The sequence below is a fragment of the Achroia grisella genome, unplaced genomic scaffold (genome assembly GCF_030625045.1).
Source record: "Achroia grisella isolate CSIRO2021 unplaced genomic scaffold, CSIRO_AGI_Agris_v1 utg546, whole genome shotgun sequence".
Lineage (NCBI taxonomy): Eukaryota > Metazoa > Arthropoda > Insecta > Lepidoptera > Pyralidae > Achroia > Achroia grisella.
In genome coordinates, this window is record NW_026712931.1 from 4,070,541 (window position 1) to 4,096,268 (window position 25,728).

The 25,728-nt window shown below is 31.1% G+C and overlaps 3 protein-coding genes across 3 annotated transcripts; 1 reads left to right on the forward strand and 2 right to left on the reverse strand.

The window, feature by feature from the left end:
- Nucleotides 1-1,671: 1,671 nt before the first annotated feature.
- On the reverse strand, nt 1,672-12,307 carry LOC131848150 (puromycin-sensitive aminopeptidase). The gene is made up of 11 exons (XM_059197915.1): nt 11,834-12,307; nt 10,797-11,749; nt 9,388-9,577; nt 9,186-9,299; nt 8,588-8,722; nt 7,608-7,700; nt 6,136-6,285; nt 5,287-5,564; nt 4,620-4,839; nt 3,699-3,821; nt 1,672-2,624 (listed from the first exon to the last, which is right to left on the reverse strand). Exons 1-11 carry the CDS (start codon nt 12,194-12,196, stop codon nt 2,412-2,414), a joined length of 2,832 nt encoding a protein of 943 aa, XP_059053898.1. The 5' UTR covers nt 12,197-12,307; the 3' UTR covers nt 1,672-2,411.
- Nucleotides 12,308-13,707: 1,400 nt separating this feature from the next.
- LOC131848200 (protein disulfide-isomerase TMX3-like) lies at nt 13,708-18,309 on the forward strand. Its single transcript, XM_059197982.1, has 8 exons — nt 13,708-13,797; nt 13,891-14,140; nt 14,503-14,686; nt 15,281-15,425; nt 15,785-16,007; nt 16,791-17,007; nt 17,113-17,308; nt 18,158-18,309. The coding sequence occupies exons 1-8, from the start codon at nt 13,764-13,766 to the stop codon at nt 18,178-18,180; spliced, it is 1,272 nt and encodes a 423-aa protein (XP_059053965.1). The 5' UTR covers nt 13,708-13,763; the 3' UTR covers nt 18,181-18,309.
- Nucleotides 18,310-19,952: 1,643 nt separating this feature from the next.
- Nucleotides 19,953-25,242, reverse strand: LOC131848082 (probable ATP-dependent RNA helicase DDX20). The gene is made up of 4 exons (XM_059197837.1): nt 25,030-25,242; nt 24,276-24,446; nt 21,759-23,258; nt 19,953-19,999 (listed from the first exon to the last, which is right to left on the reverse strand). The coding sequence occupies exons 1-4, from the start codon at nt 25,208-25,210 to the stop codon at nt 19,953-19,955; spliced, it is 1,899 nt and encodes a 632-aa protein (XP_059053820.1). The 5' UTR covers nt 25,211-25,242.
- Between the last annotated feature and the right edge of the window lie 486 nt (nt 25,243-25,728).

A 25,728-nucleotide genomic window follows, 5' to 3' on the forward strand; every position in this document is an offset into this window, starting at 1 on the left:
GAGTCTAAAGATTGTAAAAGAATTATATTGTATATAACGAAATATTTAACATCTAATATAATTAGTCTATTATTAAAATCATAATGGCGCAAATTATTGTTGTTAACTTATCAACTTTATCAAAACTATGGTTGTAATGAAATCTATACAAGCAATACATTTTGATTAGACTATTTACCATAATATGTATAAATACACCTTATTTGTTGTGTATATTAGTTTTTAGTTATGTGATTATGTATAAAATATTTTTGTACAGCATTGGCTATTGCAATATTTCATGGCGTTTTTTTCTAATATAACCTTATTTTTTCTTGGATGTAAACTTCACCTCCTAGATATTTGATTGGCGTTGTTGTGTAATTGTTTTGTGTTTTAGCCCAATCTCATATTTTGTACAATACATACTAAGTGAGATGTTATAGTGCAATATAGACGTACTGTTTTAATAATCTGTTTCATTTGTCAAATTAGCGATATATGAAAACTACATAATAAATCTATTACTTGATCATGGGTGGAGTGAAGTGGGTACTTTTTATTAATATAATTTTTTATAAATAAAACTTTAGGTCAACCTGTCATTCACACCCCCTGGAAATCATAATTCATAATATACCTCAGTAAACTATTTGACCAGAATAATTTTTCTCTGATTTTAGGTTGCGTCAGCGTGTACCGTTCCGCAGGGGATTCCATTACTTTATCTTACTAACCGCTTCATTGGCAGCCTGTGTCGAATGTAATTAATAGTTTTAATCATCCTCTATTTCTGTGCTGATGACACAGTATGCTGTGATGGCCGTTAAGACATTCAGATAGTCAATCATTCCTTCTTGTTATGAGATAATACGCATAAAGCGTATCATCAAATAGCCTGCCACATTGATTAGGCATTGGAATTATAAACCATCTGACTGGTCTACTGATAATAAGGGTAGTGAATATATAGACAATACATTATCGAGTTGATTTTGTACGATTTATTACGATAACACAGTCTTACAAAACAAATCTATAATCATAACAAAAGACAATTTTTAATATGTTGGTAACTTACAAATATTATAGCCGTCACATGCATCACAATTTTTATACAGTCCAAAAAACCAGAAATGCTCGCCTTAAATTAAATCTAGTGCAAAAAAAACTATTTATTGCACAATGATGAAACTGTTCTATGAAAATATGCAAATAACTACTCCTACCGCTCATTATAAATAAACAAAAACTAAATGCGTTCAGCACCAATAAAATATTTAATAACATGTTTTTACAAATTATAATAATATTTTTACACTTTTATACAGACATGGTAAAGACAATATTACATATTTTTAATCAAACCAACTATTAATTTGTTTTGTTACGATATCCCTGTGTAAATATAATATACTACACATAAGACATTTATTATATTCCACATTGTTATATAACAAGGTGGAACATAATGAATTGCTTGTGTCTAGTGAATCCGTAACGACGATAATTTTATGCTAGTATATATTTTCATATTGTTATTTGTGAAGTAATTTCTAATTAAATCAAGCTATCAATTTTAGACTTTAAAGTGTTGTAATAAGCATTTAGCTTAGCGAACAGAATTTCATATAGTTAATCATATAATGTTGAGTCATTTATAAAATGTATAGTATATAATTATATATACCGATATAGGCCTTTGGTATATGTCAAATATAAATTTATAGCCTATTACAGCGCATAATATATGTGTATAATATTATTGTATTATAAGTATAACCTTAAAAACTGAAGACTGATAAGAGTACAGGGCGCTTTTTGAAAATAATTAAACATAACTATTATTTTTTAATTATTGTCTAAAAATGTTGACAGTGATAGGCAATATTTGTAGCTATTTTGAAATTTCGATCTGATCTGTATAATATTGAAAATGGCGCTTCTCATAATATATATGGAATAAATAGTTTACTATAAGTAAATTACATTAAAATAACTGATAAGTATTTTTACATTATAGATTGGGCACTTTTATAATTCACAGTAGTACGATATGGAACGACAATACTGTCACAGAACTTGTTCAATAAACCGATAGTAAAGTCGTGTTATGCATGTTCATGACTATCATGACATAGTTATTTTGTATTATTTGTGATATATTAATGATAAGTTGTTTAAAGTAAATTAACGGTTGGTTGCCGTGCTACAATTAATTATAAAAGTACCGCTGAAAGGAAAATATCACTGGGCCCAAATAAAATCTACATTGGGGAATTGCACCTACTGTTCTATCAAACAACTAAATTTTGTTATGAGCTTAGCATTGTGATTTGGACCCAGCAATGGCGTTGGTTTGTGGAAAAAAGGTTGGCGGCTTGGCGGTGGTGAAACTCAGTGGTCGGCTGTAGATCGTTAGCGGCGGAGGCTCAGTGGTAGGGCTGCAGGTAGGCGGTAGTAGTGGCGAGGTCTCGCCGCAGCCAGGCGGCGTTGAGACGGACTGTCTCGAGCGCCTGCTGAACCGACCGTTCCGTTCCGGGTGAAACGTGCGTACGGAAAAATTCCTCAATCTCTTGCGCGGCTGCTTCCGACGCGAAGTTCTCTGTAGTAGACTTCACGAGCCGCGCTAGTAGAAATCCGCCCTGAAAACATAAGCCCAATTACTAGTTGCGGTCACTTCGTTTTTATGGATAATTTCACCTTTAACCCTTCGACTGCGTCATTGTGCTTGTCTAGAAGCGGACAAGATTGAAGCACATGGTACATTACATTCAACTAATCAGCGTGCAAGGTACATCCGGTCATATTTAAAGGTTCATGCCAGTTCTTAATTTAATTTATTGAGTTTACAAACTCGTGAGACAGATTAGTAATAATAATAATAATAATAATAAAAACTCTTTATTGTGTACACATAAAATAATGAGAAAATACAGTAAATAGTAAAAAATAACAAAAGGCGGTCTTATCGCTAAATGCAATCTCTTACTGACAACCTAGAAGAGAGGACTTATGTACATAGAATAGGGTAGGTGGCACACATAAGACACTATTTATTATACTACTAGATATACATACTTACATTAGGGATAAATATATAAACCTACATATATACATACATATATACTACATATTGGAAGAAATGAGAAAAATAAAATAAAATAAAAAAATGTACTATGAAGAGAGATAATGAGATCTTAGTCTATTTTTAAATGATGCATGTGTTTGAGCTGATCGAATGGAGAGTGGTAGAGAGTTCCAGAGGCGAATGGCTTGGACAGTGAAGGAGTTGGAATAATATGTGGAGGAGTGAGCAGGGATCGTCAAACATAGGCTTCTGGTACTACGCAAAGCAGAACCGGGGGATTTAATATGAAATTGGAACTTGGTTTTTAGATATTCAGGGGTGGAGGGGTGGAAAAGATTAGTAATGGAGTTTACTCTTACGCTAACAGCAGATAGAGCAGATCATTACTATGCGCTGTCACATATGTACAAATATTGAGTCAACAACTCTTATATACCTTTACATCTATATTTATTATATATTGCGTCAAACATAGAGATCTTTTTAATTTCAGGTATGTAGCTATATTTATAGTATTGAATTAGATTAAATAATATTACGTTCCATATATAGACTGGAACTAAAACCATTTATTACAAGTAACTGATGATCTTTATACAGAAAAAAAAAGAGAATAATGTGTATGTACCTGGTAGCGATCCATAAATTCTTGCCAATGGTTCTTGAAGAATTGCCATGCCAGATCTCGTCCGTTCTTACTCACAGCTACAGACACAATCACAAAAACTGTATCTTGGGATCGTACTTCATCCTAAAATAGTTTAAAAAATATACATTTATTTCTTGTCTTAGTACAGTAGAAAAAAATTGCATTGCGTAGCATTTCTTTCGCAACCTACAGATGATGACTATAAACATTTATATGGGTGTTGTTAGAATTATTCTGAAATTTATCGAGTATTTACGAAAATAAAAGTTTAATGAATATTCTACGTGAATTAATAATTATTAATTCACATAAAATATTCTGCAAGAGCTAATCATGAATCAGAATTTTAAACAAATAACAAAAAAAATAGGTCAAAATTACTAATTTTTATGATATTTGTGGTGCACACTTAAATTTGACCTTTTATTCGGTAATAATAAACAACAGTTAAAGAGTACTATATATTTCGACGAATATTGATATTCTTATGCACACCCGTGCGAAAAGAGCTGTTTACGGACCATCACGCCATAAACTGTCTATATCAGACGCATAGGCTATATATATGGCCCATGAGCCATAATAAAAATACGAGATATATATTAATTAGTTCCAATTCGGTTCATCCTCTTGGCCTTATGATTCCAGCATACGCTCCTTGCCGTCATACTACCGGGGTGAACCATCCCAGCGTAATTCATTTACACCTATTATAATTATTACCAGTTTTCCAGTTCCAGTCATCCGTAGGCTGTTACGAACCGCTGTGTACGGGACTCAAGCATATGCTACTTGTTTCCCAGGAATTCTGCTGGGGTGAACCACCCCAGTGTCATTCAGTGTCATACGCCATTTACGTCGAAACCGACGATGATTAAGTAGCCGGTCGATGTTAATTACCGATATAGCAAAATCGAGAACGCGGTGCAGCAGTGCGGGGTCGGCAACCGCGCCGAGCGCGCGGCTGATGCGGTCCTTCTCCTCGTGGAGGTCGGCCGCGCGGTATAGCTCCAGGAAGCGGTCGAACGTAGCCGCGTCCGCCGACGCCAGCACCGCGCGGTAACACGCTGAACGCAAGTCCGCCGGCAGCGGTGCAGCGCCCGATAAGTGCTTCTCAAACCTGCCATTAATTTTGTTTTTAATGGAATGGTGCACTCGTATACACTAACAGTATACACCATAATTTAACATGATGGTTTCCAGGAGTAACCGCGTGGAAGTCAAACTGACATGGTACTTTACTAGCAATAGGGTTATTAATCCATATTACATAATATTGTATTATACATACAAAGTTATATACAAGCCGTCGCAAGATAAAAACAGTTAATGGGCGTCAATAACAACGTTGATAAGATAGTGTAGTCACATTTACTGACTAACATATTTTGTTCAGTTATTACAATTGAATAAAATCAAACTATTGTACTAATTTGATGATATTTATGTCTGAAATTATATTATATTTAATAAATAGGGTTTTTTTTTCTGTCACTGTCAAAGTATAGAGACAATTAATTGAACACCAGTTACTGACTAAACTCAACTTAACATAAAATAAACATACCGACTCTTAGCTTCCTTTATCGTTTCAGGATCTTCGAAACTAATCATTTTATTGAGTACCAAACTCCTTAGAAGTGTATCCAAGTGGCTTTCTTTTTCTTCAGCATCCCAGCCCAATCTTTTAGTGACGTTCGAAAATAACTTGCGTCCGTAATTTTTCAAGGGTTTGTCGAGAGCTGTGTTCGAGAACAAAGCGCTTAATTTCGATAAGCAATTGGATATTGACGACCACACCGTAAAGTTTGTTTCATTGTTAAATGCTTCCATTAGTTTTAACGACTGTAAAATAAAATATGCAATCATTATAAATAGTTAAAAATATAAAATAAAAAAAGTGATATTTTTTTTTTTATTACCAGTTGACACCGGGACACAGCTTGCAAACCCGCTTAGTGTCAGTATTTGGTGAAAAACATGCAGACAACTTTGTGCAAAGTTATTCTCTGGTAAATAATACAAAAAGTTCCTACAACAAATAGACGACTAACATTGATGTGATTAGCATCTTCTTAATTTGGGCAGAATTTTAATATATGTGAAAGAAAATTTGTTACAGATTTTAACGCCTTAAGCAATCATAAGAAATTAGGCCGTATCCGTATTATTTGAAATGAATAAGAATACAACTAAGGATAAACTACTTTTTCCCGTTAATCATAGTCACACTGTCATAAAGAGTCATTAATATGATTTTTTTTATTATCTACTTTGTAAATTTTTTTTATAAGTGTAAGTTTTTTTACATTTTTTACATTGTCTGCCTTTAATGTTTCGCGGTACATGTATAATTCTTGTCTTATTCACGTCTGTGGAATTATAAAATATAACAAGCAGTAGAAAATCGAAGTACCTCGTCGGTATGCGTGTGTCCGGCTTGTACAAGCGCAAAGCAATCGTCAAGTAATCCAAGGCGGTCGAGTGGCGGCAGTGAGCCATCTCGGACCGCTGTTACCAGCTGCGCCAACATCGAAGCTGGGTAACGAGTACGGTAGTATCCCACCTGTTTTAAATGAACCGATAATTAGTATTCTATAGTAGTAATAGAAACAATTTTTATTCTAATAAACTTAACATAAGCACTGTCGAATACAAATACGGAAAAATATTAAATGTTTAGTGCAAAGAATATTTATTATATTATATGCAAAGAATATTGCAATAGTACGTCAATTTTATAAGATTTTTTCGTAGTATGCAACCAGATACTTTCTTTGTATATTAATTGTATTCGGTCGAAAACTTAAACAACATTTATTTAAAGGAGCAACAAGTAAGTATCTGGTAGATTAAAAAAATGTGACTATTCAAAAGTACTTATATTAAGTTTATTTGAATAAAGATTATTTCTATTTCTACTTCGAGGATGGTTAAGAAAGTTGTATTATGAAGCTTAGTGAAAATCAGCAGTAATTCCGAGGGTGGGTTGAGGAGCCGCATCCTTGCAAAGACGTAAAAAAAAACAGTTTTTTTCTCCCGATTCAAGTTGCCATGAAATCTTAGTTTCTATAAATTGTAGAACACGCTATTAAGTTATTTTTGCTTTTAATATAATGTTTAAATAATTGTCTTGTCATTTAAAACTTTACTATGAATGATAATAATATTTATATTTAAACATTTTATAGACGGTCATTAAATGCAAAAACAACGTAATATAGGCTTTTATATTTGTACGCAACAAATCTGAACAAACTAAGTTATCTCTTATTCCTAAACAAGAACTGAAAAGAACTTAAACTTATGATGTATAAGATCCATTATTATCAAAAGCCAAATTGTCACTATTATAATTAAATATCTTCAACTCACGAGTAACCCAGTATGATAAAGCCAGCTATCAGCTGACATATAATTCACCACGCTACGCGCTAAAGCTATCGTTATTTTTTATCTTCGATATATAGGTTTAACTATGCTTTGATAGCAATTATAACCAGAAGGAAATGTTTTTTTTCCATATTTACGAAGGTGCTGTTTCTTAACCTACCCTCGGAATAGCAGCTAACTTTCACTAGGCTTCATAACACAACTATCGTAACCACCTCTATATCACCGTATATTTGAGTTAAATGTGGCGGAGGGCAAGCCTACACCACGTCTCAGATAAATTTTATTTTAGACATACATATATTATAAAGTAATATACGTAAAAGCTCCGTCATTAGTATATTAAATAAGTAGAAATTAATCTTGCTTTGATTCCCTTAATACTATATTTTAATGTAAATCTGTGACATTATACACAAATATGAAATATTTATAAGGTTAACTACTGGGTTTCGAAATCAACAAAGATAGCAGTTAAAACAGTGCACGCCTTACAGTGCCAGGATTAAGTTTAATCCATGAGTGTTCAGCAACATTCTCTAGTACCACCTCTTGAGTTCGTTTCTCCAATACCGTAGAAAGTGCCACCTGAAAAGTTAATGGTATGTAATTTATAGTATATAATTATCAGAGAGGGGTAGCCAGATAATAAAATAAAAGTCAACTGTAGCCACAAAATGGAGAAAAGTTGCACATTATAGAAAACAATGGAAGTCACTGGAGAATGCCTATGCCAAAAGGCACACTGAGAAATTAGAGATTTATTGTAAAAAAATATATTATAGTTAAAAAGAATTGTAAACGGAATAAAGGGCTTTATTATTATTATATAGTGATTTTCCTTTTACCGTGCAGTATAGATGTGGAATAATTTTGTATGCTGATGACACCACAGTCATTTTTACAGCATTTCTCTTTTTTATACCACGTCAGTAGCAAACAAGCGTACAGCCCATCTGATCGTAAACAGTTACCGTACCCTATGGACGCCTGAAACACGTGCGCATTGCCTACCCTTAAGAAACCTTAATATACCCTTCTTGAAAAATCCCCTATTAAAAAAAAGCTTATAGATTGACCAAAAATTAAAACATTTCCCTGCCTCTTATATTGGTTTATATTGGTTTTATCAAAACCGAACCTACATTCGATACTATTATAAAATTGAGTATTAATATTTATTTTATAATCTTGATTTTATTGTATACATGTGTTCCTTGAAATTACTTTAGAAAAATATATACATTAGAGTAGAACAAGAAATGTAATAATGTAATTTATATCTAATTTAATATTTTATTATATCAATAATCGTATTTGTCTAGTGAGAATTCTACTTAAGTTAATTCTATTTAATGCTAAACAACAGCATTTGATAAGATATCTAAGCTTGATAATAAAAAACCATAAAATAAATATTGCGTTTGAAGTAAGGAAAGTATAGTCAAGTCATATATATATATATATGTATATACCTTTGAAGGTTGTTCCTGTGTAGAGATGGTGATCGGTACCATCCAAACTGTATCATCGGCTTGGTTACCATCCGCACAGAACTTTTGTTGAGTCAGTCTGAGAACTCGATCTGAACCTCTTTGTTCTGAGCTCACCTAAAAAGTAAATATACAAATAGATTATCTGAAATTGATGACTATAATTATTATATTAAGGATTGGTAACTAAATATTAAGTTTTCAGTGTCTGAATCTGTAGATTAGAGAAACTCATTTAGAATTCATTCATGTATTATAAAAATTCTTGTGTGAGCCACATACTTGCGTGGTATTTACACATTAGGACGGAATTCTAGTAGTTTTAGAGTAGATAAACAGCAATAAATCTCATATATAAAATTCTCGTGTCACAGTTTTCGTTCCCATACTCCTCCGAAACGGCTTGACCGATTCTCATGAAATTTTGTGAGCGTATTGAGTAGGTCTGAGAATCGGCCAACATCTATTTTTCATCCCCCTAAATGTTAGAGGTAGTCCACGCCTAAATTTTTGTTTTTTATGTTATGGCAAAACAATGTTTGTTGGGACAGTTAGTGTAATATAAATTTTATTTACAGACCTGCACCATTGGAAAGCCCATTTGTTTGGTCCAAGTAGACATTACAGCTCCCACGGGTTTGTTGGATGCTTCTTCCAGTGCTGTCCATAAATCTTCAGTGAAGGTGTTTTTATACTAAAAATTTAAATGAAAATCAATAAGCACATACCTACTATATTATTATTATTTAAAATTAAAAAATAATCAGATGAGGTAAGCTTACCTGATGTCTGGTAAGATAAATGTTCATGCCTTTACGAAAATCATCATCACCAATATATCTATGCAACATACGAATAACTGAAGCACCCTTGTTGTATGATATGTCATCAAAAATTTCATCTATTTCTGAAGGATGTCCAACAGGAACTTCAATCGGATGTGAGTTTTTCAAACAATCTAATTCCAGTGCCCTGAAAATTTTAAATTACATGACTAATGGTAAATATTGTTAAAAATATATTTTCTTTGTGATATTCACAATGAACATGCAGTTTCCTTATGTGCAACTGGCAAACACCCAAATGTCTTTAGAACAGTAAAATTATCCTCAGAAGTGGCCCACAAAAGATTTGTATGGACTGATATGTAAAAACATATCATATACATTATTAAATTGAGGTAGACTTTGTCAAAAGTTACCTTGGTCTCACCTATATCAGCTACCAAGTATATGTATTTCAGTAAAACAATGAGATAAGCAGTGAAAGTATATGTATGATTTTGAGAGGCCTGACATTATAGCCCTCCAAAATGCATGAGTGTTACCACAGATGACACAAGCTGTCTGTAGTGCTATTTATAATAAATTATATAAAAAGTTTTTTCCTCCTTCAATAAAAATGTTTTGTACTAACCATAAAATAAAATATGTATGTACCATGACACTTTTGTTACTATAGCATTTTAAAGCAAAAAGTACCATGTAACTTCTAAATGGTACTTCCAATATATTATGAATTTACATGTTCTAAACAGCTTTGATATTGAACTAGTTGGATAAATGTTAATATAATGTTTTGATTTAGTAATTTGAATCAAAAAACTTTACTATAACTATATATATAAATATCTTCTAAGCCCTATAATAGAGCATAGGAGTACATCTAAATTTTGTTATGTCCATGATGCTTTTGTATAAATCCTTACTAATATTATAAATGCGAAAGTAACCCTGTCTATCTGTCTCACTTTCACGTCTAAACTAATGAACTGATTTAAATTAAATTTGGTACACAGATAGTTTGGACCCTGAGAAAGGACATAGGCTACTTTTGAATGCGAAAAAAGGGTTGTAGGGTGTTGAAAAATTGTATGGAAGAATCGTCATTTTTGAAGCTAAAAACTTGAAACTTATTTTTGAGGCTGTTGATTAAATATAAATAAATATGACATTCAAAGTTTGTAAAAATTTTACCCTTAAGGAGATAAAATATTGTATATGCTATAATTTAAAAATATATTATATAAATTGGGTGATATATAGTATATAAGTCGCGCGGGGCAGCTAGTAGATATATATAATAAAAATCTAGATCTAATATTGATGGTGTTTACGATTTTCCATCAAGTGGTCAATCAGTTCTTTGCAACATTCAATTACTTTAAAAAAAAAGTACAAATAATATATACCTGATATAGGTTTCAGTCACAAACTGTGTCCAAATATCATATTCAGGGAATAAATGATTGACACACAGGAATTCGACAAAAGAGGCATAACCTTCATTTAACCATAGGTGAGTCCACCACTCCATTGTAACAAGGTTACCAAACCATTGGTGGGCCAATTCATGGCCAACTACCAATGCAATCCATTGTCTTCTCACTGCTGAGGTATGTTCCTCATCAACCAGTAAACATGTCTCTCTATATGTGACCAATCCCCAGTTCTCCATTGCACCAGCAGAGAAATCTGCTATTGCTATCAGGTCGATTTTAGGTAGTGGATAGGCAATATCAAAATATTGTTTATAATATGGAAGTACCCTAGCTGCAACTTCTAAGGCAAAGAGACCCTGCTTGCTTTTTCCCACAGGTGTGTAAACACGGACCAACACACCATCATTGGACTTCTTTTCAACATAGTCATATTCACCCACAACAACAGCAACCAGGTATGTAGACATTATAGGTGTGGTGTCAAATTGCACAAATTTTATATCATTATTAACCTTTTCATCCTTGACAGGCATATTGGACAGGGCCACACGGTTCACAGGTACCTTTAATGATATGTCAAAGGTAGCCTTAATCGCAGGCTCGTCCCAGCAAGGGAAACATCGGCGTGCATCTGTAGCTTCAAACTGTGTAACAGCAGCGTGGCGTTCTTCGCCGTTCGAAGTCAAATATTTGCTCCTATATAGGCCTTTCATTTTGTCATTAATTTCGCCAGTAAATTCACAGTATAGTGTCGCATCGCCTTCCGGCAATGATTTTTCAAAAAGTATGGAGACAGTTTCATTTGGTACGCTCAGTCTAACTTCTACAGGATTCAGTATGGAATCGGAACCGTATTGCAATTTGACATTCGTCAACTCCAAATCCAAACAATTCAACACTATTTCTTTGGTTGGATTTACAATCTGAAAGCAAATGTACATTTTAGCTCATCACATAAAATAGGTAAGAAGTATTTACAATCGCGATATGATAGAATCTCCGCTTACCGACACTTTCACTGACGTCTTCCCAGTAAACGTGAATTTCTCCAAATTCGGTACTAATTCTAAATTATAATGTTTAGGTACAACATTCTTCGGAAGACGTTGAAATGGTTTGTTTTCTGGCATTGTCACTTTTTCTTTCAAGATCGTAAATGTGGGACGCGTAGTAGATAAATACCGTAATGACCGAGTGACAGAGTGAACTCGCGCTTCAACCGTGCCACTGATACGTGCCCCCCTCGCGCGTCCCCAACCCCACTCCGAATAACGGTATTTGCTACGTTGACAATGGCAACTGGAATATGTACAATTACTAGAGCGAATTGTAAATGAATTACGTATGACGCGTAGGATTTGCAGCGTCATGGAGAGTAGTTAGTAAATGTATGACGTACAACAGAAAGTGAAAGTTAAAACTATAGGTATTATGTATGCTTTGCTAAAATTGCACCAACAACAGACGTGATTATATGATTTACCCCGTGTTATCAGTAGAAACGCGACCTAGAAAAAGAAATAGCTAAATATTAAGATATACCGAAAAAAAAATAGATGTAACCAAAATTTGTAATTCAAAATTATTTTCGCGCCTGCAGTATCCTATAGGCACTAGGGCGAAGAGTAAATTATATGTTGAAGATTATCATTTTACAATGGCAATCATATACAACACATTTTTCTTTTCATATATTGCGTAACACTATGGATTTCTCAAGTTATAGTCTGTGATTCGATACCAGATTGGAGAGTTTTTCCCTAAATTAGGGTATTTTGTGCTCACTGGGGAGTATTTTGTGATGATAAAGGGGAAATTTGGTGAGACCAATGTGAACAAATAAACGTAAGGAAATTCAGAAATTCTGCTAACCTGTAAAAAACGACGGCCTCGGATTTGATTGATTTGATTGGATCCTCGCATGGATCAAACATTCATGAGTATGATTGTTTGTTGAATTAATCCGAGTGTTTTTTATATATATATATATATGTACAAAAATTTTAATATATAAGAAAATTTTAAATTAAATTTTAATATATAAGAAAAAATTAATATTTTATTTAATCGATTATTATATTTAAGGATACAAATGATTAATCAGCTATTTTTATACAGATTGTGACATCCCTATGACATAACAGATTTTACTTTGACCACAGAGTTAACATGACTGAAAAATTATAGAATGCAATCACTGCCATGGCATTCTATCGAGAAGAATTCACAATCACATCTCAGAAGCAAAAGATTTTTTTCATGAAATATGTATTTATTATCAAGAAAGCATAAAAGAATCATCTAATGACAATTATTTTTTTAAATGACAATTATATTTGAAATATCTAGAAGAAGGGCTTCCATCATGCGTTTTCAAGAAATTTTTGCTAGGCACAACGACATTGTAGAATCACTTTCAATTGAGATATTGAAGCATTTAAGAAAAGAGGTTATCCTTCTTCAAAAACCGGCAAGACACAATTCTCTGGTGTTGCGGGTGCTTATTAGCGGCGGTAATCATTTACCATCAGTGAGCAGCAAGAATCGTTTGTCCCGGCCGGTGGCCAGTTACTTTATTTTGGCATTTTTTGATGATATGCAAATTAATTAATATTTCATTTTAATATTATTATTGTCAATTGATTATAAAATTCCCCTAATTTGGGTAATAATTCGAGTTGTAACTACAGGAAATACTCGGTAGATTCTTTATGATCTGTGGAGTTAAACTTTGTAGTTGTCTGTGGTAAACACCGCAAAAAATATCGGCAATTTGGCATAAATAAGATGTTGGTGTAAATATAATATTTGATCGAAATTTTTACATGTACATAATATGAAAATGTGGTAATTTAATTTGCATTCTTTATACATTACTTTATATACACTTGATTGTCTACTTAGCTACCCGACATCATAATTTAAGTTATTGTAAAAATGAATTTTCTTTTATGGTGCATAATAGTAACAGGTAATTTAATTATTAAAGTTTAGTAAAATTGTTAACTTAATTATTTCTCTTGACTGAAACTTAATTTGATTGGTATTAAATGTTTGATTGTAGTATTGAAAGGCGCATCTTCATCGAGGGTTTTAGAATTAAGTGATAAATTTATTGATATCAGTAGTGATGGCATGTGGTTTGTGAAGTTCTATGCACCATGGTGCGCTCATTGTCGTCGACTGGAACCGATCTGGGCACATGTTGCCCAGACTCTATACAGTTCCCCTATAAGAGTAGCAAAAGTAGATTGCACACGATTTCCAGCTGTGGCTACTCATTTTAAAGTACGAGCATATCCCACTATATTATTGTAAGTAAATATTCATCATTTTTACTGAACAAAATTACGTTTGAAATAATTGAATTAGTCTGTTAAGAGGGCTAAACATGGAACCACCCTAGCAAAATTTTGTCTTGTAATAATTATATTTTACTAAGATTGAAATATCTATTAAATAAAAATCTTACTAGATAGATGTAAAACCTCCATGGTCCATACCATGTATGAAATGTGTTTTTGATCCATATCATTAGACGAGTAGTAGATTTCTCTTTATTCTTCATTGCAATCTGAAATCATCAACTAATTTATACTATAGTATAGCAAAGTTAGTGTTACACAATAGATTTAATACAAGTACTATTTATAATTTGAATTGTTTATATATTCAGTATAAAAGGGTCATTCCATCATGAATACAATGGTGAGAGACTAAAAGAAGAAATGGTAAATTATGCATTGAGAATGTCTCAACCAGCTATCCAAAAGTTGTCACATGCAGAAAGCATTGGATATTTAAAAGATGTTCATCCTGTGTTCTTCGGGTATATTGGAAAGCAGCAAGGACTATTGTGGGTGAGTAGTAGCATTGAAATAAATTTTGGCACTGGTCATAACTGTTTGTAATGGGAACTGGTGATCCTACTGCTATCAATAGCTATCTACCATCACTAAGTTGAAGCAGATATGATTATGGTTAATTTCTACTGTATTTGTTATAATGGGCTAGTTAACTAATTTTATGATACTTATCCTATTATTGTCCATTGGTGACCTATTAGACTGAAATAGAAACCTTATACATTTGTCATAAATAGTTACCTATAATAAAAAAATATACCTATTAATCTATATTTATTATTTTACATTGTAAATAAAGTCATCCCAAATATTGAATTAATAAGTATCACAACCACATGTTGATAATGTTCTCTGGTGCTGTATTTATAATCTATTTTAATGAAAATATTGTGTGAGACTTAAGTTTGATATTTAAATCAGATTATGTTAAAATTTGGCTGACGCAATGTTTATGAGGAATTCTTTAAATGTAATTGGTAGGTTGATAGCTTTATACCAGGTTGAATATTTGCACATATATCTGTATTATTTGCTAATACTAAAAATGACTATGTTTAAATAATGCCTAATTTTTTTCTATGTTTACAGGAAATGTACACCTTATATGCTGAAAAATATCAACCACATACATGGTTTTATTCTATGTCCCATGAAATGGTGAAGAGTGATTTGAAACCACCTAATGAAACAGCACTTTTTGTATACAAAGAAGATGACGTGTTTTTCTATGAAGGTATTTGTTAAATATATTTTTATATTTTAATTTATAAATAAAAATATTAATTTGGAACTATCAAATCACAATTTTAACCCATACAATAATTAATGAAGGACAGGGATAACAAGAAACTAAGAATGTCTTTTGTTTTAGATTATACAATTAGTTATTTGAATTTTATTTAGTATCTAGGTTCTGACATTTTTTTATTGTTGGACCACTTAAAACCCACTCAGTACCACATATCCCTCTGTTTTAGGTTGACTAGAAGAGATCTCTTCTAGGGATAAGTCCACCTTTGTTCACATTGTCTCTAAATTATAATATCTTTGTATTATTCTGTGCAATAAAGAATATATATAATTGTGTTACAGCAAGTTCCACTGTAATTGAAAACAAAGAAGCATTGAATATTAGTCTTGATAAGTGGATTAACTCTGAACGATTTGGGTTTTTCCCGAAGATTACCCGATCCAATATAAATGACCTTATGGACACAGAAAAGTATATTGTAATTGCTGTTGTTTCTGAAAACAAACTTAGTGAAATTACACAAACAGAAAGGGACTTCAAAGACATGATTGAGGGGATCATCAAGTTGGTATTACTATTTTTATATGCAATAAAATTACTATTATACAAGTGAAGCCATTTACACTATCGATAATTCATAAACACTGCATAAGCAACAGCAAGTAATCACTACTCCATGTTTACAGCCATTTGAAGCCACATACTCAGAGGGTTACTATAGTCTCCCTTCTAAAAACAATTTGCAACATGATCAGATCTCCTTAATTTGGAAGGGATAAATCAAACCTACTTGATGATATGCCCAGTTAGTAGACTGTAACAGTTAGTACAATAGTATTCAGTGCCAGATTAAGCCAATGCGGGAACTGTAGCAAATTCTTTTAAGGAGCTTTTTTATTGTCGATTCTAGTTTGGTTTGCTTTTGTTACTGCTAATAGGATTTCAATAAATAAATTATTCAGTTGAATTAATTTTGTATTGATACTTTTTGTTAATTGTGCAATCAGTGCCCAAGTACTGCAACAATATAAATAAATAAATCAGTTTACACCATGAGTACTGAACAACTGATAGTAATATTTGAATACTTTTAATAAGTGCATACATTATATGGGTACATAGAAATAACCCAGACAAATATAAATAGCATACTCATAGATATGTTTTTTTTTATTGTGCAGGAACCAAATTTATTGAGAGAAGAGTAGACAGTACCTTTTCTGGTCCCAGAATGGCAATATAATGTGTGTGTAATATGTGTTTTAATCTTATTGATATGGAATCCTTTTGTTTCTCAATAAATGCTATATGCTTTTATTAATTATATAATTATTGACTTGCTTTTAGAAAGAGGAAGCGTGAACTACATCATCGATTTCAATTTGGATGGCTGGGTAACCCAGAATTGGCAAATTCTATAGCAATGTCAGAATTAACAGTGCCACATCTGTTAGTGTTAAATTCAACTACCAGTCATCATCATATCCCTGATGACGATCCAGTATTAATGACACCAGAGGCTGTTTCTATTTTTCTTGATCAAATACATGATCAGACGGCACCGGTATTTCTTATTATTTAATTTTTATTCAAATACATCTCTATATATACAAAAGATTGTATAATATTTGTGTTAAACCATTATTTACTTTCGTCTTGTTATTTTAAGGCATATGGTGGCAACAGTTGGCCTGTTCGACTATACAGAGGATTCTATGAAGCAAGAACTACTTTAACGAACATGTGGCGTGGTAATCCAGTGTTAACTGCTCTAGTATTTGGATTACCACTAGGTTTCTTATCCCTTATCTGCTATTCAGTCTGTTGTGCTGACATACTTGATGCAGAAGAGGAAGAATCATCAGGTATTATTGTTTTTGTTACTAATTATAGTCTCCTTACACATACTAGTCATTTAAAAATTAGGTTAGATTAGGTTATATTGTCTATAAACGAAGGAACTCCAAATGCTACATTTCAAACATATATTTTTTGCTTACTCTACATTCATCAAATTATTCATACAAGTTTGCCACTTAATAGTAGTACTTTTTGTACATTTACAATACGGCACCTACACCTAGAACGTCGCCAACCACCATTTCTATTTTTGTGTATAGATATGTATGAGCAGGTAAGAGGAATCATAGTTTGTGACGAAATATATTTTATTATAAAAAAATATATATTTAATATATAATATACAATATACCACTATCGTTCGTTGCACTGATCGCAGCACCCTACACGTAGTACCACACCTCTTTTTTTTTGGTATGTCCGTCAAACATACCGCAGGGTGTGATTTTTTTATTACTTTAAGGTAATTAATTAAATTTAATACATTAAATTAATAAGAAAATATTTTTATAGGAGTTAGTTAAAATTATATAGTTTAGTAGGAGTACAGAAATTTACATTTGCAGTTCTACACTCTTTCTCCATAAGTATTAACTGTTTCATACAAAATTTCGAGAAAGTAAGTACCGGACGGAAAAATATACCCTATATTTTTGCGTCCAGTACTGTAAGTCTCCAATTCGATTGATTTAGTTCGATGCACTGTCAATTACTGGAATACCGGCGCTTCGTTAATTTACACCACAATAAATGTTAATTTCCAGTTAGTTCCGTTATAAATTCAGTTGCTTAATCTTCTGTTGTCAATGTGTCCAAACTAAATTAACATTACATGTACTTAAATTGTTTTTCAGATACTCATGAGAAGAAAGATTAGATACAGAGCGACTGAACTGCTTGCAGAATGTATTTACGCAACAAAATACACGGACATTATAAACAACATCGAAATTTACTTATTTTTCTGTTGTGATCGTTTTGCATGACTGATAATTTGAATAGTACTGTATTGAACAAATCTCCAGTAAGTATTAGTTCTCCTTTATAGGCCAATGAACGTCCAAAGATATTATTATTTACTGCTTGTTAATAATCTGAAAAACAAAACTATTTTCTGAATCATCGTCGGATTTATTTATTATTTTGAGTATAGATATAAATCAGTTGAAATAAGTATGTATACTAACTTGATATTAATTAATATACATTTAATTTTAGTTATTGAATAACTATTGGTATATCCGACTTATATAAAAGGTAAAAAATTATGAACAGTTGTAATTAACTTTTAAAATTAGCATTTAAAGATCAAAATAATTACAGCTGTAATTTAAAATAAACCTAACCTTTGATAGGGCCACCATGAATGGTCAATGCAATTTTTGAAAAGACTAATTACATTTTTTGTGCACTATCTGAAAAGCCATGGAGTTGTAAATTTTTTAGAAGTTGTGAATAGTATTTCACTAGTTTACAATGTTAAAACTTGAACATTACTGACTAATCTATCGACTAAGGATTTTACGTAATTCCACAATTAAAGGTTGAAATAAGAAACGAGAGTTTGTATGAAACTTAGTCAATTTAAAGTTCATTTACTCCATAAAACTTTCATTTGGAGTTTTTGTCATAATTTAGAAATACGTAGCTTGTGTTTTTAAGTAATACAACTTCTTTGTAGGTATTATCAATGAACACTTATAGTTGTATTTGATGTTTTACTAAATGAAAATTCTAACCAAAAAGAGCATGTGTCACTGTACCACTTTAGTGTTTTACGTCGAGATTTTTGGTGCAAAGGACAGAAAGTGTATTTCGGCTGTATATAAAACTTTACACGTTACACTTACGTACACGCGCCGCGGCAAATGAGGCTGCTTGAAGGCAGCGATCACACGTGTAGCGCTAAAAAACAGCACTTGAAGGACAGTTGCAGCGACAACTGCAGCTTGCCAGACACTTGCAAGGTACAATGGTGACACATGTAAAAATATACTATCTGCCTTTACAGTTGTAAATCCGAATAAGAAGTTATACATAATTATCATTTATCCATGCAGAAATGTATATGAAGAATCGACTTCTTTGTTATTTGGTAATTTTTCAAAAACAATCGAACATATTTCAAATTATGAATGCTTATTTTATTGTTCTAAGATTATATTTGATACTGCCAATATACTGTTAACCATATTGTCACCTAACGTCTTTATCATGCCGATTGTATAGCATTGTATAATTACAAGGAACATAATTAATTAGACTTTAAATTATAGATGTTCAAGTCATATATTCTTATATATTAAGGACTCCACTCTTTATATATTGTACATATTTATATTGACATAGGTAATATCTAAGATGATACATACTGGTGTATGATGAACTTAAATGTTGTAAGTGAATGTAACCAACCAACTATGTTTATACTATTTATTGTAATTCACATTGACCAGACTAAAACTATCATATATATTGAGCATTGTACGAAAACAGTAGACTCAAAAATAATGGAGTTACGACATTGTATACTTCGTAACTGCACATTGTATCTATGTATAAATTCTAAATAGGTATATTTATATAACAGTTCTTGAAAAATAGCAATTTTATATCAAATGTATTTGATCTACAATTGTCTTAAACGAATTATCTTAAATTCAAAGTATTGGACAGAACTTGAGATAAAATAGATTCTGTAATTAAACATGCAAATTTTAAATAAATACTGTTTAAGTAGATTAACGTTAAATTTTAATATATTTCCAAAATTGTTTGCAATCGGATATGATAGATCTACCAAATTGTGGATGGCGCCCAAGTGACCGTAGAAAACCTATCAAGATGAGTATTGTTGCCTTATTATCAATGTGTACTTGTCATGATGCTAAGAATGGAAATACAATATCTACATCTATAATACCACACTTATTACGAATTTATTTAATTTTTAATACATACTATTGTACAAAATACTATTACACATAACATTATAGAAAAGGTAAAATACAATTCTATAACTTGACATGTACAATATTTTTTTTTTTACAATTTTTCTGTAATTTGTAATTGAAAGACAAATTAGATGTCTACTAGATTCAGTAGATCGAGGTCTAATACGACATTGGTATATACTTTACATGTTATATATATAGTTGTAACATGTAATATTTTGTCTGTGTGTCTGACACACAACATGATATAGAGACTGTTTTAATATAATGAAAAGAGAACGATGTTATTCTAGTGACTGGATTACTTTTTATTAGATTATTAATTTAAATAATTATATCATTTATTAGATACCAAATCTCTCTAGATAGGCATAACCTTAAAATAATGATAGGGACAATAACGGGCCATTGTTCCTTAAACAAACACTTATACAAAATCGATGCTACAGACAGTCCCCTTTGTCGGGGCTGCTTTAAAGCTGAAGAAACGGCGGCTCACGTAATCCTGGAGTGCACGGCAGTAGCCCAACAACGAAAACAAATCCTCGGAACGGTGAGGTCGCTCCGTGAAGCCTGTGAAAATACCAGGAGTCTTCTGCGCTTTTGGGAGGAGCTTGGCTGGCTACTTTAGTAGTCTGGCTCTGCACGCACAACGGCCCGAATGAGAGGCTAATTGCGGAGACTGGAGTCCAACATACAATACAATACATCAGATACCAGATCTCGGCTTTATTACGAACGGCATTGTAAATTCATATGAAGCCGAGTCAGGACATATTATGTACTTATATATAAGAGGTCATATGCAGATATTATACATATAAACTTTTCTGAAGAAATTCTTAAATAGTGAAATTCGTATGAAATCCATTGCGTGGTTTACAAGTAAGCAGAGAAACAGACGAAAGAATGACATTGCCGGTATAACTATTTATACAAAAAATACTTTAAATAAAATATTAATTTATTAAATTAATATTTACACAGTGACACAATAATTCATAAAGTAGTAGATCAACGTTGATAACAAGAAAAATAGAAGTATGTTCCTATGATTTTTTTTATATAAATTTATATAAATATAATAATAAGTTTAAAGAGAATTGTAGTAGCGTGGTTTTTAATAAAACATAGATATATACATACTGTTTCATTGTTACTGCTAGTTACATTTGTAGCCAGGTGTACTCAAAGGATTACTAAAGTTTAGAAAGTTCATCAAAGTACAAAGCGTGTTCAATTTGTTTCGTCATAAATTTTAACTGACTATACCATTTTAAGTAATTTTGATTCGAACACGAATTATTGTATTTTGTATTAATTTTATCCTTAGTACTGTGTTTTAAATACCTATTACTTAATTCATATTTATTTTTGACATTATATTTTGGGATATTTTCTTTTGTTTCTTGACAAAATTCTTCTTTCTCCATATTATTTGTATGCAAAGTCACATTTTGAGTTATTCTATTTTTATATTTTGAGGTTGACATAGTATTACTTTTGTTTCTAAGTCCTTTATTGTGATATTTCGTACTACCAAACTCTGTTGGAAGGTTCAAATTAAGTAAACCATCTGTTGAGTAAGATAATTCAGTATTACCATAAATTTTTCGAACACTCAGAATTGAGTCTTTCCTTTCATTAGGTGTATTACTTTTGTTTGTGTCAGTACCTAGTCCTAGAGACATACTTACGGTTATTTGATTGTCATAACTTACTATTTCTTTAACATTATCAAAAATTTCAACATTTGATGATTTGTTTTTCATTTCAATTATCGGGTCAATATCTATTGTTTTGGTCCTAGTATCATTAATAACAATTTTTTTGGAATTATCCAATATAATGAACACATTGTCGTCAAGGACATCTTTGACTTTTAAGTGTTGATAACTGTTGTTTTCTGTGATGATGTTATGTTGGTTGTTTTGAAAAGATTGCAATAAGGTATGGAAGGAATCAAATTTATTATAATCATTCTCATATGATTTACACAAATTTTCAAAGTTTTCAAATTTATCATCAGAAGCCTTGATATTTTCTGTAAGTAAATGCCACAATTCATCATATTTACTGCTCTTTTTATTTATATCTGGCTGTACCAATTGGGTCCTTAACTTTGTATGTAAGTTTGCATTGAAATCAATTTCATCGTTAGACCAAAAATCCCTGAGATTTAAAGTGTCTCTCATTATTATTAACATTTTCTTAAATTTTTCTTCTTCTTTGCCTTCACTTAATATAGTTATTGACATTCCATATGAACCAAAGCGACCAGCCCTACCTATTCTGTGTAAATATGTTTGCCATTCAATTGGAGGTTCAAAATTAATTACCAAATCAACATTAGATGCATCAATCCCTCGGGCTGCTAAGTCAGTACATATCAATATCCTACACTTGTATTCTTGAAGTGTTTTTAAAGCATCTAATCGATCTGTTTGTTCTTGTTGTCCATATAACTGCTCAGCTGGCCATTTATTTTGTAATAGTAGTTTATATAACTCTGCAACTCTAACCTGATAATTACAAAATAGTAAGCATTGCTTAAATTGTTTTGTTGTCAATATTTTCAACAATTCTTGAAAACGATATTGAGTTTGTCTTACAATATTACTGTTATATTTCACTGTGGTAATTTTCTGATCCACCCCCAAAAGAACACAGTTACTATTAGGGCATATATGTTGAGAATTTTTTACATACTTTGTAATAAATTCTTTAGCATATTCATTATATGTAGCACTACTCGTTATAACTTGTTTATCTTTTGGTAAAATGGAAAATATGAAGTTAATATCTGTTTGGAATGATTTTTCCATTAACTTGTCAGCTTCATCCAGGATAAGTAGTCTAACTGTAGATACATCTATATGTTTATCTTGAATCAAGTGACATAGGCGTCCTGGACTTCCTACAACAATATGCACTTTGTTTTTGAATTTACAAATATCATCCTGTACTGGTAAGCCACCCATAACAACTTCAACATTTAATCCTGTAACAAAATTATAACAATATTATTATTAACATTGATAGACATACTCCAATTTAAATCAGAACATGTTTCTTTATCAGAAAAATATAAAGAAACATGTTAAAAATTATCATATAAAGGACTCACATAATCTATATAAGAACATATTATCAAATCTTGAGAGTTTCAACTGCAATTAACTAATTTTAGTATCCATATATGTATTCACTTTCTCTATCATATTTGATAAATCAAGTGAAAATTGGAAACAAAATTGATGACTTAAATTATAGTAAAATTCTATATACGAAAAACAAAATGTGTTCAATACAAATCTTAATAATGGCAATCACAATATATACAATATAATTAAGGATATGAAACACTACAGATATTTCAGAGTACATATTTATTATGAAAACAATACTTTTATTATTATTAAATAAGTTATAAGTTTTTATTCTATTCTATTTCATTTTATTTTTACATCACCTGTCAAACTCAATATTTGTAAGATATTCTAACATTAGAACATGCTTCTAATGTTAGAATATCTTACAAATCATAAATCATTAGAAACATGTTAGAATAACTTCTGAAAAACTATATTCTATTAATTTATTAAAACAATTCATAACATAATATATTAATCAAAATATTCAATACACTTCTGATTTTTTATTCATAATACTTTTACCATTATCTAGTGGTCACTACCAAATATTAAAGCAGTTAGTTAATCAAAGATTTAAAACATTAGGTTTATAGTGGTATGTACAACTTATACTCTTATCATTGCCAATAATATATTTAACTATCTGTGCCCACGGTTTCACCACTGTGAATTTTATAGCCTATGTTATTCTGATATATAAGCTATATTACTGAAAAGTTTAATAAAAATCCAATAGTTAGTTTCTGTGTAAAAAAGTGTGAAAGAGAAACAAACTTCCATCCATACTCACAACTTTTGCGTCTATATATTATTTATGTCTAATAATAAGATATATTTATGAATTGTTTATTTAGATGGCTTACCTTCATAATATAATCCTATTTGCTTTATAACATCACATATTTGTGCTGCAATCTCCCTTGTTGGTGCTAATATTACAGCCTGTAATCCCACATCAAGGCTCAATTTTTCAAGAGCAACAACTGCAAAAACAGCTGTTTTTCCTGTGCCAGATTTTGCTTCTAATAAAAGATCTACAAAAGATATAGTATTTATAATAACTATGAATAAATTATTTCAATAATATGCCTTTATGGTGCATTTACATATGTAATGTATGTAAAAACATATCCTTTGTACATTAATGCAAGGATGTTAGTATGTTCATTCATTCAGGCTTTCTTATAACTGTGTTAATGCCTATATTACTTCACTTTCTACTCAAATTGATAAGTAATAAATGACATTTTATTAATTTGGGATATTCAATATTTATAAAATAGGAATTAGTTGGAAATAATAATTTAAAAAAACAAGGAATATATACGGCATTATGTTAGTACTGTAAGTATATCCATTCAGCATTACCATATCTTACTAATGTATTTTAAAATAAAACTGATCACATAAATAAAATTTGCACATAGCTATTAAAATAAAAACTAATTATTGATGATTGTAATAAACGAAAAAACAAATAATGGAAGTAATTAAGAGTCAATAACTGGTTAAAAAATATACGATCTAATTATAGATCCTGATCATTAATTACACATAAATCTTATAAATGTACAATCTCAGAGCAATAGGAAATATACAATAAATATATTTCATTACCAAAACCACATTTTCCCATAGGAATACCATGCAATTGAATGGGTGAAGGTTTTTGAAAACCGGCACTGTTTAAACCTCGAAGAGTATTTGATTTAAGCAGCATCGTGTCAAATGTTATATCTTGAGAAATCTGAATATCTTGAGTCCTTTCACCTACAGTAATATCATGCGCTAACACCATGGCTAAGGTATTAAATTTTTAAAAACAATAAAATTAAAATTAATCTTATAAATATTTGACAAAATATTGACTGTTTTTTTCATTAATTATCTATATTTTTTTAAGTTTCATGGTTCGGGATATTTGTTCCTTTGCTCCTGTATTTGCCATAAATATATTTTTTTTAATTTATTTTATGGGTATGGATACAAGTTCCGTTTAGCTCACTAAAAATTTTACAATATTAATTACAAAAATTAAAGTTGTTTTACGAGATTGCCAGCCATATTAAAAGTATTGGTCTCGCATTGTACGAGCAATGCCGTATATTTTAGGTGCTATCGAATATGTACAAGCAATTCGTCGCAATATTGTCGGTTTAAATATATAATTTAGTATCAATAAAGCAGGCGTAACTCATATTGTTTTACTTCAATTAGTAGGTATATTATTAAATCATAAAAATTATGTGTGTCGAAAAGGCCCTGAACTTGTTGTAATAAAAAATAAAATTAAAGCATGTTTATCGTAATACATTT

Coding starts and splice junctions, on each gene's coding strand:
- LOC131848150 (XM_059197915.1), bottom strand. CDS start 12,196: ATGACGCTGCAAATCCTACGCGTCATACGTAATTCATTTACAATTCGC. Junction 11,750..11,833: donor AGACGTCAGTGAAAGTGTCG/GTAAGCGGAGAT, acceptor ATTTGCTTTCAG/ATTGTAAATCCAACCAAAGA. Junction 2,625..3,698: donor AATTTATGGATCGCTACCAG/GTACATACACAT, acceptor TTATGTTTTCAG/GGCGGATTTCTACTAGCGCG.
- LOC131848200 (XM_059197982.1), top strand. CDS start 13,764: ATGAATTTTCTTTTATGGTGCATAATAGTAACAG. Junction 14,141..14,502: donor GCATATCCCACTATATTATT/GTAAGTAAATAT, acceptor TTATATATTCAG/TATAAAAGGGTCATTCCATC. Junction 17,008..17,112: donor TACATGATCAGACGGCACCG/GTATTTCTTATT, acceptor TGTTATTTTAAG/GCATATGGTGGCAACAGTTG.
- LOC131848082 (XM_059197837.1), bottom strand. CDS start 25,210: ATGGTGTTAGCGCATGATATTACTGTAGGTGAAAGGACTCAAGATATT. Junction 24,447..25,029: donor TATGGGAAAATGTGGTTTTG/GTAATGAAATAT, acceptor TATCTTTTGTAG/ATCTTTTATTAGAAGCAAAA. Junction 23,259..24,275: donor AATAGGATTATATTATGAAG/GTAAGCCATCTA, acceptor ATTTTGTTACAG/GATTAAATGTTGAAGTTGTT.